This window comes from Prinia subflava, chromosome 8, assembly GCF_021018805.1.
Source record: "Prinia subflava isolate CZ2003 ecotype Zambia chromosome 8, Cam_Psub_1.2, whole genome shotgun sequence".
In the NCBI taxonomy this organism is placed as follows: domain Eukaryota; kingdom Metazoa; phylum Chordata; class Aves; order Passeriformes; family Cisticolidae; genus Prinia; species Prinia subflava.
Genome location: NC_086254.1, coordinates 29,097,448 through 29,118,156, shown reverse-complemented (window position 1 = coordinate 29,118,156; position 20,709 = coordinate 29,097,448). Strand labels below are relative to the sequence as shown.

General features: G+C 55.9%; 1 protein-coding gene across 1 annotated transcript; it reads left to right on the top strand.

Annotated features, from left to right (window-relative positions):
- Window positions 1-963: 963 nt before the first annotated feature.
- Window positions 964-20,323, top strand: STK35 (serine/threonine kinase 35). The gene is made up of 5 exons (XM_063404921.1): window positions 964-997; window positions 1,286-1,657; window positions 1,962-2,783; window positions 8,147-8,894; window positions 14,917-20,323. The coding sequence occupies exons 1-4, from the start codon at window positions 964-966 to the stop codon at window positions 8,857-8,859; spliced, it is 1,941 nt and encodes a 646-aa protein (XP_063260991.1). The 3' UTR covers window positions 8,860-8,894; window positions 14,917-20,323.
- Window positions 20,324-20,709: the final 386 nt, after the last annotated feature.

The window sequence follows — 20,709 nt, the reverse complement described above, 5'->3', positions numbered from 1 at the left end:
GGGACCGCAACTCAGAGCTTCCCCAGGAGGGCAGTCGCTATGCTGTGGAGCCTCCAGCACGGCCAGCTTTATCCAATTCAGAGACAGAGCTTTTCCAGAAACTCCCAAAACGTTTGCACTCCTGCTTGGCCCTGCCGGAGGCAGGAGAGCGAGGTGTTCAGACTAATTTTGTGGGACATGGGGAGAAACGCCGGGTGGGCCATGCCCGGGGTTCTGCTCCAAATCGCCCGATCGAGCGTGACCGCACCGGAGCGAACCTCCGGCAAAGGGAGCACCGGAGCAGGGGGCGGTCAGCTCTGCCCCGGCGGGCACACGGTGACCTCCCTGCGTAGGCAGGAGGCACAAGTGCCACTCGACGGCGGTACGAGAAGCGGCGCTCTCGTACACACGGCGAGTCACGCCGCTGCCACCGTCCCCGTCGCTCCGGGCTGCCGAGCGGCACCGGGGGCACGGGGCTGCGGCACGACCCCCGCAGCCTCCGCGGGAGGCGAAGCGGCTACATTTAAAAACAAATTGAGGTCAAACTACTTGCAGGAGCTGCAGCCGGCGCCGTGACACCGCGGGGCAACCGCGCATTAGAGTCGCCGGTGGCTCCGGCGGTCGCCGTCCCTTCCCCGGGGGACCAGCGTGACGCAGCCGGGAGCTGCTGGGGCTGCGTGATGGCAGCGGCACAAGGCTCAGCAGTGGGTCAAGAAATGAGGGAATTTTGAGAGTTCCTCCGTGAACCGGCTCTGCAGACGCTGTCTTTGACCGGCCGCAGTGGCCGCTGCCAGCGGCACCGCGCGGGGAGCAGGAAAAGGCGGGAGAGGCGGCTGGAAAAGTACATTTTGTGGGGGTGGATGGCCATTCTCTCCCCAAATCCACGGAGAGAGAGACGGCCGCGTGCCGGGGGACTGCCAGCTACCAGCAGCTCCAGGAACAGGATGAGACCCCCGGGTAGCCCGGAGTCGACGGATACTCGTGATGCCTTTCGGGGATGAAAAGCAACTTGGGCACGGTGCGTGGGACAGGGACCTCTGTGGTCCACCCCACATGCTCGCAGGAGAAATGGCACCAAACCAGCCCCAGGCGGAGCCAATACTCAACCCCGCGGGGACACGGCCATCCCGGAGGGACACACTGCAGCCCCACGGTCTCCACCCGGCGGGTGCCGCGCCGCTCCACGCCACCCTGGGGTGTCCCCAAAACCCTGGGTGCCGGCCCGCAGGGCAGCAGGATCCTCTCGGGATCGCAGCCACATTCCCGGGGAACTTCGAGTGGGAAACTCCCCGGTGATCCCCGGCAGTGGAGTTGAACCGTGGGGGTGAGCGCGGCTCCCGGGAGGGGCCCCCGAATGCTGCCGGAGCTGTGAAACCGCCCCCGAGCCGCGCGTCCGCCCCTCCCGGTCTGCCGAACATCCAGCACCGCGCAGCTACCGCTGGCACAACGGGTCCCGGGGATTTATTTGGTCCCGGGGCACCACCCCCTCCCCGGGGAATCACCTCCCTGACGGCATCACCTCCCCGCCGGGTCATCACCTACAGCGTGTGCACCGCCCCCCTCCCCGGTGCACCGAGCTACTGCCGGCGCACCGTGTCCCGGAGCATCACTCCCCCGGCGGCATCACACACAGCCCTGGCCGGTGCACCGGACCCCGTGTACCGCAGGGCAACCTCCGGTGCACCGCTCCTCCCAACCCACCCCGGGGCATCCCGCCCCCCCGGTACACCGCCGGTCCCGGGGCGGTGGGAGGGGGCTGGTGGGGGCGGGTCACCCCCCGCCGTTACATAAGGGGTTACGTCAGGGCGCGCGGCCACGCTCTTATCCCACCGCCGCCGCCGCCGCCGCTCCCCCACCCCGCCCATTCACACGCCGCCGCGCAGCGCCCGGCCCGGAGCGCCCGCCGCCGCTCCCCAGGTGAGCCCCGCGGGCCAGGCCCGAGCCCGCACCGCCTCTCCCGGGCCGCACCCGGGGGGAGTGAGGGACGGTGGGGGACCTGCGGCGGACGCCGGGGCCCCCAGGACCGGCCTGTTTACACCGGCGCGGCGCGTACCACCGTGGCGGGGGAGCGGGAGGGGCCTGCCGCCGCGCTGAGCCCCGGCCGCGCCGAGCCGCGCTGGCGGCGCCTCGACCCGGTTACCGCGCCCGGGGCGGGAAACCCGGGCCTCCCTTTCCGAGTACGGGGCCGGCACCGAGGAGAGGCCGACCCCCGTCGCGGCGGCCGCCGCCCCCCCCCGGCGCCGCGGTGGTTCGCCCCGCGCGGCCGCGATTGGCCGAACGCTTAAAGGGGCCGGCAGCGCGCGCTTTTCCGCCCCGCGGCGCGGCGGCGGCATCGGCGCGTGCCCCCTCGCCCGCGCGGCGCTGCCCGGCACGCGGGGCGGGGGGGGCCATGGACGGCGGCCGCCGCGGGACACAAAGGACGGCGCGGCGGCGGCGGGCGACGCGGCGCGGGGCCATGGCGGCGGCGGCGGCGGTGGCGGGGCCGGGCATCGGCGGCGGCGGCGGTGGCCCGCGGTACAGCCTGCTGGCCGAGATCGGCCGCGGCGCCTACGGCGTGGTGTACGAGGCGGTGTCGGGCCGCAGCGGCGCCCGGCTGGCGGTGAAGCGGATCCGCTGCGACGCTCCCGAGAACGTGGAGCTGGCGCTGGCCGAGTTCTGGGCCCTGACGAGCCTCCGGCGGCAGCACCCCAACGTGGTGCGGTTCGAGGAGTGCGTCCTGCAGCGGCACGGCCTGGGGCAGCGCATGAGCCACGGCAACAAGCGCAGCCAGCTCTACCTGCGCCTCGTCGAGACCTCCCTCAAAGGTACCGGCACCCCCGGCACGGCCCCGGCGCCCTCCTGGGCCACCTCCCGTGCTGCCCTCCCATGCACAGGGCCTCAAGGTCCCTGTCGGCCGTGTCACCCATCCCTACCCCTGAGCACCTGGGTCTGCCACCTCCCTGCTGCCATCAATGGCCTGCACACCCAGATCCTCCTGCCCCACTCCCAGGTGACACCCCCAGAGCAGGTGACTGCTGGGATGCTCCATGCAGGACATCCTGATTTTGTCTTCCTTCTCCATGGACACCTTTCCCCAATACCTGCACCTCAGGCACTGCTGCTGCCCTTGCTCCCCATCACCCTATTTCTGAAATCCCTCCTGGGCATTTCCTGTGCTTAAGAGCACTCAAAGCTCCCCCCAGCTCTCACAGTGCCCTTCTTCCCACCTCACCTCGATGCTTTGCAGTGTAACCACCCCTGGGCTCTCCCTGCTGTGCCCCATAGCACCCATCACCCCTGCCCTCTTGGAGTACTCTCTGGGGTATCTGCTCTAGGTTTGCTCCCATCACTCATCTCTGTCCTGTCCCTGCAGAACTCCCCCACAGGGTCCCATTGCTGCCACTTGCCCTGAGCACACCTGAGGGGCCCTTGTTCTGGACCCTGTTCCCCCATGCTGTGCTGTCGCCTCCACTCTCCTGTATGATGCTCCCAGGAAACCATTCCCTAAACCCCACCCATGTCTTGCAGCAATGCCAGTGGGGTCCCTCCATGTGCCCTGCAGTCCTGCCCCCAGTCCTGAGGGGCCCTGTTGTCACCTCTAGGCCCAAACCTAACCCTTCGGGGACATCCTTGTGTGCTGGATCTCTGGCCAGCACGACTTGACCTCCCTTACACCCCAAATCCTGAGACTCCATCTGCTAACCTGACCTGTGCCACAGCCCACACACATCCCTTGGGGACCTTCATAGCCTGTGCCCCAGTCACACCCAGGGGATATCTCCCCCTCTGTGCCCAGTGTACTGTCCCATCTCTGAGCACCCCAAGGCTGCAGCCTGTTACAGCTCAAGACCCCACAGCTTTAGGACTGTCCTCGTGTCCCCCGCATTGCTGGCTCTGTGGAACAGCCCTGGAAGCACTAATGCCTGTAGCCTGGGCTAATACCCTCCTTTTCCCTGGGCTCCCTCAGCAGCATCACGGGGCCGTCAGGAGTCACCTTCTCCTGTCACAGCCGATGGTTGTGATGGTGGCATCTCCAAAATGCTCCCTCCCTCCTTTGCTCCCTTGGCTGCTTGTCAGACCCAGCTTTGCCAATGTGCTGTGAAATGTGGAAAAATACTGGAGCTCTGTGCCCTTGATGCCCCTGTGCCCCTCAGCCTGCTGTGAGCAGAGCCAATCACCCCAATCCTTCCTTCCCCAAACTTTTGTGCCAGGATTCCTGTCAGCTCCTTGGGGTGCTCAGTCCCCCACAGCCCCCAGACCCTGTGTCAGGCTCAGAGTTCATGCAAAGCTCCTGAGATCCATCCTCTGAGCAAACCTGTGGCTCTGACTGTCCCTGCCCTGCTTGTCCCCTCTGTATCCCTGATGGGTGGACATGTCCAGACCTGCCTGGCTCTCCCTTTGCATCCCAGCTCCTGCTCTTCTTTCACACAACCACCCAAGGGAGGCTCCCTGAGAAGGGCAGTGTCCAAATTCCTGTACAGCCAGGGCACACAGCTCCGTGGGAGAGGAGCCAACTCTTCCCTTGGGGTATGCAGCTGTAGCAGGAGTGGGAGGTCCTGCCCCCTCTGTCATGTTGCACATCCCAAGGAGAGGTGGCTTGGCTTGAGGAAAGCTCTTGTGTAGCTGGAGGCGCCCCATCTCCAGGTGGGGAAGGAGACCCATAGATGCCCCATCTCCAGGTGAGGGTTGAGCCTCCTGAATTCCCAGCAGTGGGAAAGGCTTTGCCTGCTCTGGTCCTACTGCAGCCCCTCAGAGGGGAGCAGAGCTGGGCTCTGCATCCCCAGCCTGGGCAGTAGTTTGACTCCTCAAACCAAGGTGCAGCACATTCTCCTTTCAGTCTGCTTGGCTGCCCTCGGGGCTGTGTTGTGCCAGGCAGCCTGTGCTTGCTGCCTTCACAAGCCTTGGGTCTGATAGACGTGGATAAATATTTTCAAAACAAAAGCTGGGGCTGGATGAGCCCTGCAGGTCTCCTGTTCTCCCTGGCTGGCAGCAGCAGAGCGGGAGCCGTGGCGGTGGCCGTGGAGCTGTGCTGCCGTGCCATTCGGCACGACCGCAGCTGGGCTATTTACGGGCCAGCGCAGATGCTGTGCCAACGTGCCGGGGCTCAGGGCACGGCGAGGATTAATCCGAGACTTGCTGAATTGGGAGCACAACTGTCGGGATATCGGGCAGGGTTTGGTCTCAGCTACTCAGAGCCTCAACCTTTATCATTTTAACGAGGTGTGAAGTAATTAAATTTAAGGGCAGGGTGTGAAAAGGAAGGTTAAAGCTCAGTGCTGAGCTGGAGGAGAGGCACATACCCGTGCAATGTGCTCAGAGCCCTGACACAGGAGCACCTCCAGTGCACATCACATGCCCTCTTGTTCCTAACCTAGAGCAGTGATAGAGCTGCCTTAAGTGAACAGGTGTAAGGTGTTGCTTCCTGTTCCTCCCATGCCATCTGTGGGGCCAGCAACCTCCCACCTCAGCCTCACTCGTGGGCTGCCCTGGCATCACCTACATGTGTTGCCATCATTCCAAGTGTCTGGAATTCCTTGCTGGCAGCTCCCATCTCTCTGGTGCAGCCTCTTTGCACAGAGGGAGTCAGAGGTTACATGTGGTGGTGAGCACTGGGATGCTGCTTCTGCTCTCACTGGATTTTTATTTCCCCTGTGAAGCTAAGCAAATTAGCTCGCTGCTAATGAGTCCCTGGGATGGGGTGGGGGAGCGGTGTGTGTGCTGCTGGAAAGATGGAGTGTGAGTGTGTGCCATCCTGTGTTTGGGCAGGGAGCACATGGGGATGCTGGCTTGGTGATAGAGAACAGGTCCAGCCTGTCATTGGCATCTCCTCAGCTCTTGACTGCTTGTCTTCAGTTTGCTAACATCTCATCTTTAGGGAGCGTCTTGCCAGCTCTTTATGTTTAAAGCTGTTTGTTTTGAAGGCAGGAAGATGATTTAACAACTAAAACTTTCAGATTACAGAAAGAAAATGAGGAAATATTACTTTTGGCTTAAGCCTCTATTCGCAACGCTCCACCCAAAGTGAAGTGCCTGGTGCTCACAGCTACTGCTGGAGCCCTGTCATCTTTCCTGCTCTTGCTGAGGTTCAGGGGCCAAGTTTTAAATCAGAGCCTTCCTTATGCTAAAAACAAACCTTGGCTTGTCAGAGCTAACAGGTTCTGGCTGCTGCTGAGCCAGTGCTTGTGCCACTTCCTGTGGGAAGGGGCTGCCAGCAGTGCTGTGTGGATGCTCCCACCTGGCTGTGTGTGAGGGATGTGGGGCTCTGCCATGCTCCCTGTCATGGTTTGATTCGTGTCAGAGAAGAGAGACACTCCTGCTCCCTGTGTTGGGGCTGTATGGCTGCAGAGGGACAGGAAGGTCCAATTCTGTGTCCTGCTGTGATGTCCCTAGGGTTTAACAAATCAAGGTGGTGGCAGCAGCTGTGTGAGCTGGGGCTGTCCTGGCTGTGCTGGGGTCTCTGCTCCCAGGACAAGCAGCCTCTTCTTCAGTTTCTGTGCTGTCATGCCAAAAGGGGCTTGCACCACAGAGAAGCTGTTTTTCCTGGTCAGCATTTTAGTCGCTAGAGCAAAGCTGTCCTGTGCTGCTCCCAGCTGGCTCTTGGGCTTTCATGGTGAAGCTCCTTCCAGCCAGATGAGACCCTCAAAGTGCACCCAGTACCCTGTGTAACTCCACCCTGTTCTTTCATCCCCCAGATCTAACCTTCAGACCTAATCTCAGCAAAAGATTGCTGACTATGGGGAGGTGCAGCCAAATCCTTCTGTTGTGCAGATTTCCATTTCCACAACAGTAGCCATGGATACAGACTGTTTGTGCAAATAACCAATATTCCCACCCACACTGATTGCTGACCAGTGCAGCCCAGGGCTGGGTGTCCCTGGTAGTCCTTGGCTTTTACCTGCTGCTGGAAGTTTTTTGCTTTCCCAGATGCTCTCTAGGGCTTTGCTCAAACAAAACCCAACTTTGTCAAATAGGTGGAGTTATTTAACTGCTTTCAAAAACACTTGAGTTTGGCTGTGGGACTTTTTAACTGTGACAGAGGTGAGTGGTATCCTCCAGCTTCTTTCTTATGGTGTTGAGGGTAAAAAAAAATTTCTAGGGCAAAATGATGCTCTGGTGGTGTGTGCAGGCTCTGGCAATCACCTGGGTGCTCTCTGGAGGAGATTTGGGGTCTGACTGTGGGGTTTGCATTCCTGGCATCAGCTAACAGGGATGGATCTGCTGCCAGGCTCCCTGGGGCATCCTGGCATCCCTGGGGAGCACCAGTGGCAGGCCTGGTCCCATTAGCTGATATGAGGCTGTTGTGTTCTTCACATGTCTAATTGATGTGCAAGAGAGTCCTTCCTTAGGCAGGAGTTTTATGGAGTAAAGCCAGAGATGCACTGAGCTTGAAGAACTCATTTTGATGTCTGGTGAAGGACGAAGCTGTTTGGGGTGTAATACTGAGCAGTAGGAGTACTTATAGTCACAAGTGTGGCTGAGATTACACTCAGCAAACATTGTTTGCAGCTTGGACCTCCAGTTTCCTCTCATTAAAGACTTGTTGGCACTTAATGTAAGCTGGATGAAGTGGCAGAGTTTCCTCAGCACAAATGCAATCCTCAAATGCACAGATTTGGTCTGGGAAGTCCCAGTGGGCCACAGGGCTTGGGCACTGGTGTGACCACTCTTGGCAGGACTGTGCTGGCACAGTGTTAAGGGCAGTGATTTACTCCCTGTGTGCAGTTACAGTAAAGTGTATGGAACGAGCCAGCCCTTGCCTCCTGCAGCAGATCTCAGGTGGGAGAGGAGGCATTCACAGAAGTGATTTTTTTTTTTCCTGTAGAGTCACTGATAATTGTGCTTTTAGCCTCTGCTGCTTTGGCTGTCAGAGCCTGGGGAGAATGGCCTGATGGTAGGACTGAAGAAGATGTGTTCTCTGCACTTTTCTGGGAGAAAGTCCCTGAGCTGGTTCCCAGCAGTGGGTTTGGATGAATGAGGTGCTGGTGTGTCATGCTCAACAGGATCCCAAAGCACTTGAAGCCACAGCAGTGCCAGCATCCCTGCTGCTGCCCTGCAGTATGATAGGTTCCAGTCACATTCCCAAAATTTTTGCTTTCCACATAAACCAGACCTGTTCCTCAGCCATCCTGGGTTAGTATGGACTTTGAAATGTGTCTGAAAAACCCACTCTTTTATCCCTTTTGGTCAGGTGAGAGGATCCTGGGCTATGCAGAGGAGCCTTGCTACCTGTGGTTCGTCATGGAGTTCTGCGAAGGGGGAGACCTCAACCAGTACGTGCTGTCCCGAAGGCCCGACCCAGCCACCAACAAGAGCTTCATGCTGCAGCTGACCAGCGCCATTGCCTTCCTGCACAAGAACCACATCGTCCACCGGGACCTCAAGCCAGACAACATCCTGATAACTGAGAAATCTGGCACCCCTGTGCTCAAGGTGGCTGACTTTGGGCTGAGCAAGGTCTGTGCTGGCCTGACTGCTCGGGGCAAGGAGGGTGGGCATGAGAACAAAAATGTGAATGTGAACAAGTACTGGCTGTCCTCGGCCTGTGGCTCTGATTTTTACATGGCACCCGAGGTGTGGGAGGGACACTACACTGCCAAGGCTGACATCTTTGCCCTCGGCATCATCATCTGGGCCATGATTGAGAGGATCACTTTCATTGACGCCGAGACCAAGAAGGAGCTGCTGGGGACTTACATCAAGCAGGGGACTGAGATTGTGCCCGTTGGGGAAGCGCTGCTAGAAAATCCAAAGATGGAGCTGCACATCCCTCAGAAACGCAGGACTTCCATGTCTGAGGGGATCAAGCAGCTCTTGAAAGACATGTTGGCTGCTAACCCGCAGGATCGACCTGATGCCTTTGAGCTTGAAACCAGAATGGACCAGGTTACTTGTGCTGCTTAAATTCAGGGCAGGGCACCGCTGTGCTTTGCAGCTGGGTAAGTGATATGCACTTTTTGTATTATTTCTGTCGGCTTTACTGGCCCAATAGTGCACTTTGTAGTGACACAAAGGAGTCTTTTATGTTCCTAGAGCTATTTCTATAGTGACTCATCAGAGCAGTGCTTCTGAGGTTGTTTTCACCTATTCTACTGCAAAAATAAAGTAGAGGTGAGAAATAGAATTAGCAGCTGTACATCCTGTCACTGCCCAAGGGCCCAGTGGAGCTAGAAGGGCTGGGCAGGAGCCTTGCTCCTCAGAGGTCCTGGCCAGTGCCTGAGACAGGCTGAGGCACATCAGAGACACCTGCAAGCACTTGGTACAACCTTAGGGGACATCTGTCTCTGTCAGGGTCAGGAGTGCCAGTTCTGCCTCCTCTGCTGTGTGATGTAATTTCCAGGGTCTGTCTAGCACCATCCCCCCTCCCCTGTGACATTTGGACAGGGACACCGGGGCCCAGCTGGCTCAGTGAGTAGGCACCAAGTGGCACATCTGTCCTGGCACAAAACTCTTTGCTTTCACCTACAAGGCACGTGGGTCCATCTTGTGGCTCTGTTTCATTTCCCTATTAAAGGCAGAACTTCCCTTTGGTGTGAACGTTAGTGGCCCAGACCCAGGAGATGCTTTGGTCTCCAGCATCTGTGTTTGTAGACCTGTGTCTACTCAGGAAGGAAGCTTAAAAACAGCACTGCTCAGACTGAGCTTGGCTCTGTCCAGAGTCCCCTCCCTTCTCCCCCCCAGCTAAACAGTCTCAAGCTCAGAGATCCTGAGCCTGAGGCCTGGGTGGTCACACATGGTCTGGGAGGACCCCAGGGATGTGGTGTAGCTGGCAGTGTCACTCACCAGTGACACAAAAGCACTGGGAGGTGTTGCTTACATGGCAAAGCTGTCTGTAAACAGGAGCTGTTACTAGGGATTCTCCCAGCCAAACATTTCAATGAAACTGAAGAATTACAGATTACCAGGGGTGAGGCTGATGTCTTTTCAGCCCACATCCTTTCTCAGGCTCCTGCAGAGCTGCCTGCCCATCACTAGTTCCAGGAGATCTTTGACAGCCTGCCTGTGTCAGGTGCTGGCATCACAGCTGGAGCCCCAGCCCTCACCTCACCCCAAAACCACACACAGCCAGCTGGACTGGAGCTGACCATGGATGCAAGACAGCAGAGAGGGAAGAAATCGTGTCCCTGGCCAGCACTTACCAGCCCTCAGCTGATGGCTTTGTGCTTGTCCAGCTCTGAGAGCAAGCCCCCAGCTGCGGGCAGTGGGGAAGGTGGAGGTATTTTGGCCAGTTTTTCTAAAACCCCTCATTGCTGCCACCTGAGGGTTCCTGAGCTTATGGAAAATGCTGTGCCCACAGAGTACACTCTGTGCTATATGTAGAGAAGTAAGGACAAAATGAAAAGACCCATTGGGTGGGTCTTGTTCTTCTCTGTTGGTTTGTCCAAACTGGTCCACAGACCATCCCCTCTGCGCTCTTCCACACACAAAATATTTAACACCCATCTCAAGTGGGAATAACTGATTCAAGCACTGCTGCCTGGGGCTGGATACTGGTCCCGGTGCAAGTGTGGGCTGGGGATTAGGGTGGGGGAGTGAATCTGTGGAAATGTGAGCCCTTAAGATGGGTGTGCTTCAGCCCTGGGGCGAGAGCAGACACCCTGCCTTGTGCCCCGGGGCGAGGCGTGGGGCTGTGGGAGCAGCTCTGCTGCCCGTGGAGGGTCAGGCTGGGCTCTGCCATCTGCACTGGCTCTGTGCTGACACGATGCTGCTGCGTTATGCAACCAGCCCCTGCCCTCGGGGGAAAATTCATCCTGCGCAGATCTGCGGAATAGTACATGAAGGGATAACAAACACCGAGGGGACAGTCCTACCCCGAGGCTGTTTGCTCAAACCCAGCTGCCTTCTGCAGCCCCCCCCCTGCTCCATCCCTGAGTCTGCACCGATCTGCACCGATAGCTCCATGGTCGTGACACAGCTGCAGCAGCCAGGGATGCTCTTACATAACCCAACCTGGCACATGGAGCGTGGTCGCTTGGCCCAGATAGAGCCCAGCCACAGCCATATGCTCCCTGCAAACCCAGAGTATTCCTCCGCCTCACTCGTGGGGAGCCCGGAATATTTGGTGTGCTTTGCTGTGTGGTTCTCCCGGTGTAGTTGTGCATTCAAATCAGTCTTCTTCTGGCTGCTATTAAATGCAAATCTTAAATTGGAAACCTGCTTGAGAAGCTTAAAATGGGATTTAGAGCAGAGCCTGAATTCTGCTCTCAGGTAATTTTAGTTGACCGAGAAACTCACGTAACCTCTTCGAACTTATTTGTGGCACTGGCGTGTAGCTTTGCTGTGCTGGGTTATGCAGCAGGTTCTTTCCCAGGACAGTTCAGACCTGCTCAGCCTTCGTTCATGTCATAACCTGGAAAACTGTAACCCTCCCTGTGACCCAGGGAATTGGATTTTTGCTTTTCTTTGCTATGCCACTGACCTCTTCAGATTTTGCTTCATGTCTCAGCAGCCTTGCCTTTAGTTCTGCCACGCATGCTGCACGCACCTGAGAGCTTCATGCTCTGTTATCCTCCCAAAATGCAGATAGGAAATGTCAGTCTCAGATGGGAAAGTAGTTTTGGCTTGGTTTATGCTGGACACTGGGCTGCCTGAGGTGCAGATGACTCTCCTTGCTCTTCCCACTGCTGGTGGCCCAGGGGCAATAGTTCCAGCAGAGGTGGGCAGCATTTCTGTGGGAAAAACAAATGTGTTTTCCTCTTAATTTGAACAATTCTTCCCTACCTTCTGCAAATGTTTAGATGTAGCCTTTCTAGTATAATTAGGGAGTGGCTGGGGTTTGCTGTGTATCTGCTGATGGGTCTCTTTCACGGGGTGATGCTCAGCACTGTCTCCACTGCCCACTGGGGAACATTTCACCCCTCCTTAGCAGTGCTGGAATGACTCTCCTTTCCTGCCAGGTGAACATCATCTTTCTGTGTAGCCTTTGTAGCTGCCCTCCAGATTCCCTGGGGATGGTGAGGGGTCTCCCAGAGATGCTGCTGGTGCGTTTGTGCAACCCTTAGACAGGCTGCAGAGGAAAAAGGTGCAGTGGCAGTGTGGCCTTTTGCTGCTCACTGCAATGACACAGGGGCCTTGACCACAGAAACACCAAGGGTGAGTACAGCATCACCCACCACTGACAGTTACATGTTTAAGAAACTTTGTAGTTTTGATTCACACAGGACATCAAACTACAGTGGTTGTGATCAGTGTAGAGGCAGCTCATTCTGGTAGATTGTATGCCATGATATTTTCACTGTGAATAAAATAGTTGGTCTGATTTTGGGTGGGTGCTTAATATGAATACAAGAATCTCTGCAGGCTGCAGCATCTGGGGGGCTGTCATGAGCAGGAAGGTGTTCAATAGCTGTGGCCAGTCTGGTTCTCTCCAGCACTCCTCTGTCACTGGGTTTGATTATTCCAGTTTCAGCTGAAAGTGGCTGTTTGTATTTGCATTGTTCTGCTCTTTGCATTTTCAACGTGCACCAGGAGCTGATGCTGAACAAGCTCATCTGCTCACCCTGCATGCTGGTGTCTACCCTGGCCAGAGCTCTCTGGTGCTGTGCCCAAACACTCCCAGCATTGCTGATAAACTGTTGCCCTGTGGAATTTCAGAGCTGGAGGATGGACAGGTTTCAGGGACACAGCAGAAGCTCTGAGAGCTGTCAGTGAACAGGGGCTGCTGCATCAAGTTCAGTCTTGTCTGTTAGTATCATTCAGCTCGAGTTTTACTCACTGGCCAGTTAAAGGACAGCAATTTCGTTCCTAAAACAATGTTGGTTTTTACTTTATACTGTTTTCAGTGTGGTTTGTGGATCTTGGCATGGACAAAAGCCACAGGACAGTAAAAGCAAGATCAGTTCCTCTTCTCAGCCATAACAGTGAATGCAGCATCACAGGGGCCACACCATGGAGTGGTGACACCCTTCTGGGCAGTGTTGATTCTACCTGGGGTGAAATGAAGCCCTGAAGGTGACCTGGACCATGTCATCTCTGGCCAGTTGTACTGGTGTTTTTGTTTGCTCGCTGTCACCCCTGCTTTGCCTTCTGGGGGAGGTCGCTGCAGTTGGATTTAAGGATGCACCCAAGACATGCATCACAAGTATAGGTACAGAGCATGAGGGAAGGCTCAGGAGATAAATCAGGCACTCAGCCCCTTTCTCTTGCACTCTGTGTTCCCACATAGGGGCAGATGACATGGCTAACATGAGGAGGTGATGGATTAGCTCTCCCTCCTCTGCACTGAGTCCTCTCTACCGTGCAGACCCCACTGCCACCGCCCCTCTGTGTGACCCACACACTGGTGACATGCTGGGTGAGGGCTCCATGGGCTGCTGGTTCACATCCTGCTGATGCCGAATGAACATTCGAGCTGATTAAAACTATAAGTGGCATCAGTGGAGGGATTAAAAGCTCTTGAACAAGCCCCTGCAAAAACGTGCGTCAGTGGGGTGAGCTCTCCTGTCTCAGAGCAGTGAGCTCAGGGCTGCTCAAACAAATGCTTTCCCTGAAAATGTTCCTACTCCAGGGAAGCACAAATACAAACCCTGCCCTACTTGCTAATGAAGCTGCATAATAGGAGAAACCTTCCAGAAGAATCCTTATGTGTTTGCGCTGACCTGATGTCTGTGTGCCTCTCGCCTCCTCAAACAGAAAGGCTTTATTCCAATGCCGCCTGCAAAAGGGGCATTGCTTTGCTAATCTCTCCTGGAAAGGAGTGTGCCCACGACCCTGCCTTCTGCTCTGAGCAGCCTTGTCCTTTAGAAATGTGTTCCTCAGGCAGAGATTTCTTTAATGAGATTTCCTTGGGCTAAGGGATTGGAGTAATTTGCTAGGCAGTGGCATTTTTTCTTCAGTGGGTCTTCCCATTGCTCCCTTGGTGTCTCTGCAGAGCCCATCGCCCATCCCTGGTGGGGTGGGACCTGCCCCTACTGAATGGGGAGCTAAATCCATTTCCCCACATTTTTTCCCCATGTAATTGAGTTTAGAGCTCATGGACCACCCCTGCTGCTTCCCAGCACAACCACTGCCCTGAGCTCTGCTGGTGCCTCCTTGAGTTTGGGGCATCCTAAAGGATGTATTTTCAGTACAGAAGTGACATCATGCATACGTGTGCTGTTCTTCTGCTGTCCACGGGGAGTTTTCAGGGTTGCAAACAAATTGTGTAGAAAACACCGGTGGCTCATGTGCAGAGTTGAGCATTCCCATGTCCCTGAGCTCAGAGGACAGGAGAGTGCCAGGACTGTGGATGAATGCGTGCAGCACCTCTGCTGCTAGAGGGACCACGGGGGTTGTTGTGTGTTCAGGCTTTGGCCAAAGCAGGGATTGGTGCAGCAAATACCTTCCTGTCTACTCTAAAATTCCTGGCACTGAGCATTCTTGTAGGCTGAGCTGTGAACCTCTCCTGCTCTGCTTCCTGGATTTTACTCACCTTTTGCAGAGCCACTCGTAGTGCCTGAGGTGCTGCTGACTCAGTGGGCGAGTGGTGCTAGGCATCTCAGGGGTTGCAGCTTGTTCCACCTTTCCTGGTGGAGTACAGGGAGCCAGCACTCCCAGACACATCACATGGACTCTCAAGGCCAGGCTCTGCCGTGGGAAGGCTTGTCCTTGTTCCAGCAGGACTGTCACTGCGGGGAGCTGTGTGGGAGGGGGCTGAGTTGTGGGGGTGTGGGGAGATGCTCAGCCCCTGCCCTGGGGCAGTTGGATACGTGCTGTCCTTGGCAGTATGTTCCATACGCTGCTGTCTGAGTCCCTCTGGGAAAAAACTGACTGTAAACTGAGCCCAGTTCCTATCTGGATCGATAACAAAAGCACTGGGCAGTAGAGAGATGTGGCAGCACCTGTTTTGGACTAGGATAAGTGGGCAGACGTGTCCTACATCCCTTCCATCCAGCAGCCAATTCCTGGAGTCACAATGTAGTAACTGAGACAAACCACTGACAAACCTGACCTCTCTTTCTCCTCTCTTGTTTTTTCTTGCAGATTTATTTACCAGGGACCCATAATCTCCATTATTTACATGCGACAAGGAAGTCAAAGATAAGGGAAGATGCTGATACAGAAGATCCCTGGTCTGCAGGATCTCTGGCAATGTGAAATATTTGGATGTTACTTTTTTGTGTTGGGAAGGGGTCTTGTGGGGGTGTGGGAGGGGCTGCAGGGCCCTGTGTAAGAACACAAGCTGGCAGCTGTCACATCGATGAGACTTTGAAACAAGATGCAGAGAGCAGAGCTGCCCTTGCCCAGCCCTCCCCGTGTCTCCTATGCTGCTGTGTGACTCAGTAGATGTTTCTAGGAATGTGGTTCCATAAGGAACTGGGAATCAGCAGCTGATGATGGTGAGGTGTGCTGCCAGGCACCAGCTCTGAGTCCAGCTGTGCACAATGTTTAAGTTCAAAGCTATTGATTTTGCCTAGGGAAAATGGGAGCAAAGTGGTGGCTAGGTTTGCATTGGGAGTGCAGTGCTTTAGAAAAAATGAATCTCTTGGACCACACGTTTCAAGCAGCTAAATAACTTCATAGTCAGGCAGCTCCTGAATAGGTGGTGCTGCCCAGGCTCGTGAGCAGCTGACATTAGGATAGAGTAGGATAAACAAGCTGGAAAGCCCTTTGGCAAAGCAGGTCTTCCCAAGCTGGATTTCATGATCATTTTTGTTACTGTCTTGCTATACAGAGGAAACTGGGGATCAGCTGAGTACATTTTGAGGTTGACATCATCTGATTACAAGAGAAACAGAAAGCAGTCCACTGCTCTGATCCATTTAATGCCAAACTTCAGCTGATAGGAACAATGCTGTGGAGAGAAGGAGGTTTGGCCTTAACGGGTCATGGGCTGGATTCTAGCCTCCCACAGGACACTTTTCCCTGCTAGCTAATGATCTCCAGGAAGCAAAAGGCAATGCTGCTGTTCAGGGTGTGGTACAGTACAGCTCAAGTTAGGAGATTGGAACCTCAGGCCGAGCAGTTAATACTCAATTTCCTTGCCTGTATTTAAAGCAAAACTCCTATTCTGGGGCTACCCTGTATTGATGATCTTTAGACTTTGCTCACTGTAAATGCAATGTAAAGCACCACCTCTTCTCCACCCTGCAGCCTCTGAACCACCTAAAATGTTTCTTAGCAGGTGAAATCTCCCAGCAGTGGTCTTGGAAGTGGGCTGGTCTGACCCAGCATCACTCCTGACCTGCCAGGGTGCTCAGTCTGGAGCTGGCCATGGGTAGGAGAGGGGTCCCCCTGACCCCCTCATCCCTGGTGTGGGAACTGCTCCTTGCCTGCAGCTTTCCTCTGCCATCACTGGAAGATTCCTAACTGGCAGCACCTCCATGTATCTCCTCTCCTCCTGTGCTGACCTCACAGGAACGAACAGAAATGGAGGAAATTCAGGTGGGCTCAGGCAGAGCAGGGAAAGGATGGAGGGACTTCTTTCTTCTCTTCTATCTTTTCCAGAACACAAAACTAAAGCTGTAGCTGCAGGAAGGCCTGGCCCTTCTTAGGAGGACCAGAAGGCTCCAGACTGGCTGTCTGTGACTTGTGAAGGTTTGGACAGCACAAATGCACTGCCAAGCCCTTGTTCTCACACTGTGCTTGTGTTTGTCCCTAGGGATGCTTCTATGGGCTGGGTGGGATTCCTGCACCTTCCTGTGCTGCATCCCACAGGAAGGGGACAGTGAACTGTTTAGCTCACAAGTGCAGTGTTGTTTAGTGCCCTGATCACTGGACCATCCTTCCTCCACCTGGCAGAGCCTTTGCTCCTGACTGTTACAGCTGTTCTAACCCAACCCTGGCCTGAAGGGATGCAGTAAGAGGGCAGGAGGTGAAGCTGGAAGGCAGTGAGTGGATTGCCCCGTTCTTCTCAGGACAGGAGTGAGTCCAGCAGGCCCTGGGAGGGTCAACCCTCTTGGTCCACTGCTGTTTCAGGCCATCTTCAAACCACACGTCTCCACCTCAGCTTTTGCATTGCAGATGTGTTTTTCAAGCAGCTTGATGTTAGTGAGCTAGACCGTAGTGCCTTACTTAGGATTTAGCAAACACTTCCAAGGAGGAGTCCTAGGGCTGCTAGCCTTTGGCCAACGTGGATGTTTCCCTGATTAGTTTGTCCTTTTAAGAGCATCTCTCTCTGATTTTGCTGCTGTTTGTGCTCAACTCCCCAGACTATACAGGAACCTTGTGTTTACAGCTCCCCACATCTCTCCTTCAGTTACTTTGGCCCAGACCAACACTCCCTCTAGAACAAGATGGGAACAGCTCAAATCTGCATATGCTGTGGGATGGAGAATGTTTAGGCTTCTCTTCCCAGGTGGGTCTTTTGGGCCTCACCTGCCCAGCTCCTGCAGGCCAAACTCTGCTGTGGATGTTTGGCACTAGGATGCACTTCTGGGAAAACCCAAGTTTAAGAAAGCAGCACTGAGCCTGTGGCCCATTTCCCAGCCCAGGGCCACGCTGTCTGTCTCTTCCTGGCTGCAGTGAAGCTGAGCATCAAGGTGCTGGGGGTAGCTGGTTAGTGTGGGGGGAGCCAAGCCCTCCTTGCAGGACTCTCTGGGCTTGTGTGGCCCCAGACAGTTCCCATGCCAGGGGAGTGATTGTATGAAACTGTTTACTTCTGATTTTGCTGTTTACAAGAGGGATGTGGGGTGGGTGGGGGGAACAAGCCAAGCCTCAGGAGGATTGGGAAACGTATCTGCACCAGCCTGCAGCAAGGCCGAAACCACCGGCATCATGCAGGTGTCACGGGGATCTCCCAGCCAGCTTTGGTCCATGGGGAGGAAAGCAGAGGTGGCTCTAGCCTAGAGGGGTTAGATTAGCTCCCCTATATCCCCTTGCTGCTGTGTTTGAGGTTCAGCAGTGCTAGTGACAGATAAGAGTTACCCCTGTGGTCTTCCTTTACTCCTCAGGACCCAGCTCCTTTACATATCACAGGCTCCCAGAGCCTTTTTGGAGCAATAAGATGTAAAACAAGCATTACCATCGTTGTGGAAATCCTCCGTTGTGTGCTGTATCTGTCTCCTCCGTACGCAGTACGAGTCTGGGTTTAAGCCTGCCAGGCGTCACAGGGCAGCTGCTGCAGGGCACCAACTGGGATTTTTTTCCCTGGGCTTTCTGCAGGCCAGGAGAACAGGGGAACACGCTGCTGCTGTCCTCCCTTACCCCAGGCCTGTGCTGCCTGAGTCTCACACTACAGCTGCCCAGGGCCAGGGTGCTCCTGGTCCCCTTTTCAGCAATGCTGGCAAGGAATGGGTGAGTGGAGCTCAGCACCGTGCTCCACTCCTCACAGCCCCCATCCCATCAGCCAGGGCAGCATTGGGAAAGCAGAGCCCCCATTTGCTTTGCATTGGGATGCAGACAATGCTTGTGCCACTGGCATGGGAAGAGTTGTGCCAGTGGCTCCTGTGCTCCTCAGCTGGTTCCAGGTACATCCAGCGTGTGTGAAGCATTTCCCACTTCAGGGCAGGGTGTCTGAGGTGGTGGGTGTAGCTGGAAGGGAAGTGCAGGGAGCTGCTCTCTTCCAGCTGTGATCTGCCGGATCATTTCTCTGCAGCCTGTGCAAATGCTTTTAGCCCTGAGGGTGTGTCTGGGCCGCTGGAAGAACTCACAGGGGCCATACGGGAGTGCCTGGTGTCCCCAGCCTGTTCCCTTCACAGCAGCTGCCCAGGCTAGCATGGGCCTTCGGTTCACTCACCCAGCAGAAAGCAGCAGCTTTGCGGGGTGAGCTGCTTCACTACCACACCAGGGGGGTTCTGGGTGAGCCCCAGGACAGGGGCACCCCGCTCCAGCCCTGCTGAGGCCTCTCCCCACTCCCCACAGCTCCCATGCTGAGCTAGCAAGAGCAGAAGGCTTAAACCCAGACTCCAAGCTGAAGATAATATTAGTAAATGAATCTGTTTGGGATTTTTTTTTGTTTGTTGGTTTTTTTTTTTGTTTTTTTTTTTTTTTTTTTGCACAGAAGCTGGTAATCTAGGACCTATGTGTGAACAACTTTATATAAATATTTTTTGTACTTGGTTTACTTGGGTTGGTATGAAACATTCTATTTAAGTTCTTTGAACACTGTGGATCCCCTGATATGTATGAATGGCAAAGGCTTTGTAAATTAAGGGACGTTTGTGTGAATAAAGTTATTTGATGGGGTTGAAAAGCCACACACAACTTGAAACGTGAGCTCTGTGTATTTGTCCTTTGCTGTTGCTGGCAGCAGTGGGATTGAAAGGGTGTCCCTGGCAGCAGTGGGCAGACCAAGGCCCTAAAGCAGCTCTGCCTCCATCCTGGAGGGCAGGTCCAGCTAAGCCCAAGCTGGAACTAGGCTAGCTGGCCTGACCTTGAGGCTTAGGACACTAAACCAAGGCACAGCGGCCAGTGCCAACCAGAACATGGCTCCCTGGCATGTGCCACTTGTGGTCCTTTATGCTTGCCCTGGATTAGGATTGGCCCCTGCCTGCACAGAAACACCTCCCCATCCTGCCCCTTCCTCCCCATCTGGCCACAAGCTGGCAACCCCATGGTTCAGGAGCCACAAAGGATGAGCAGCCCCTCACCCTGGCTGCCCACTCTGGAGGTGCCTGCAAACCGCACAAGGAAAATGCCCAGCAGAACTGTCCCCTGAGTAGCCACAATCAGTTTCTCCCTTTGCACAGATCCTCTGCCCCAAACCCCAGCTGACCGAGCCGCTCACAGCAGCTGGGAGCCTCCAGCCTGCCATCCACAATGCGAAAAGCATCACGAGGCCGAGCCGCATCCTGCAGCCGCCAGGTTTTCCTGTGGGTGATGTCCACAGGTGCCCTGCAGCCTGGGGCCGCCCGGAGCCGGCGTGGGACGCGGGATGTCCCGGCACCCGGGGCCGTCCTCTGCCGCTCGCCAGCGCTTGTGTAACAGCCCCGCAGCCTCGCACGACCCGCGGCAGCCGCAGCGCCCGCGCCGGGACGTGCTGGGCAGGCAGCCCTCCCCTCCCGCTCCCCCTGCGGCAGCCCCAGCGCCGCCGGCCGCCTGGCCGCGGGCTCCCCCCGCACGGCCGTCAGCATTGTGCGCCTTAATCGCTGCCGACAGGCACCCGAAATGGATGTTTTCAGCCCGGTGGGGCCGCAGGGAGGCTGGCCGACCGCAGCCGGAGCGATGCTGAGGGGCCAGGGCGGCCCCGCTCGCTGGCTGGCAAGGGGGCCCCAAGCGCTGTTTCCTCCCGCTTCCTGCTGGGTTATCTCGGGCACTGCGCAGCAACCGCTGTGAGGGGCAGCCCCGGGTGCTCCAACATCCCCCTAGTCCTGCCCAGAGCTCCTATCTGCAGGCAGGGAAGGGGCTGCATTGGCTCCTGTCACACTGGCCCCCAGCGTGGGAGAAGCCCTGAGATTGTCCCTGTCCTGGTGACAAATGCAGCTGCAGAGATCTGCTGTGCTACACCGCTGTTCCCCACCAAATGCAGTCACCCCCAAAATCTCTGCCGTAAATGCTGGGGCACCTCCAAGAACACTTCTGCTCTTGTGACTTCCCGCTGGTTTAAGCTACACCGGTGACAAGGATCACGTTGCCTCCAGGCTCATGGCATCTCACTCTTCTTTGTGACCAGACACAAAATATGCTCCATGAGCCCCATGGCCCCTGACTCCCAGCTCAGCCCTTGCAAATGGGTGAAACTGAACCTCAGCAGGAGCTTGGTGTTGGAGCCTGGCTCCTCTCTCACGTGTGCTGCAGGTGAGGAGCTGATAAGGGCAGGTGACCACACAGCACAGCCAAAAAGCACCATTAATGAGGAAGTTGATGTCAGTCACCAGCAGAGATGTTTCACTCTGG

Coding starts and splice junctions, on each gene's coding strand:
- STK35 (XM_063404921.1), top strand. CDS start 964: ATGCCTTTCGGGGATGAAAAGCAACTTGGGCACG. Junction 1,658..1,961: donor GTACCGCAGGGCAACCTCCG/GTGCACCGCTCC, acceptor GGGGGGAGTGAG/GGACGGTGGGGGACCTGCGG. Junction 2,784..8,146: donor CGTCGAGACCTCCCTCAAAG/GTACCGGCACCC, acceptor CCTTTTGGTCAG/GTGAGAGGATCCTGGGCTAT.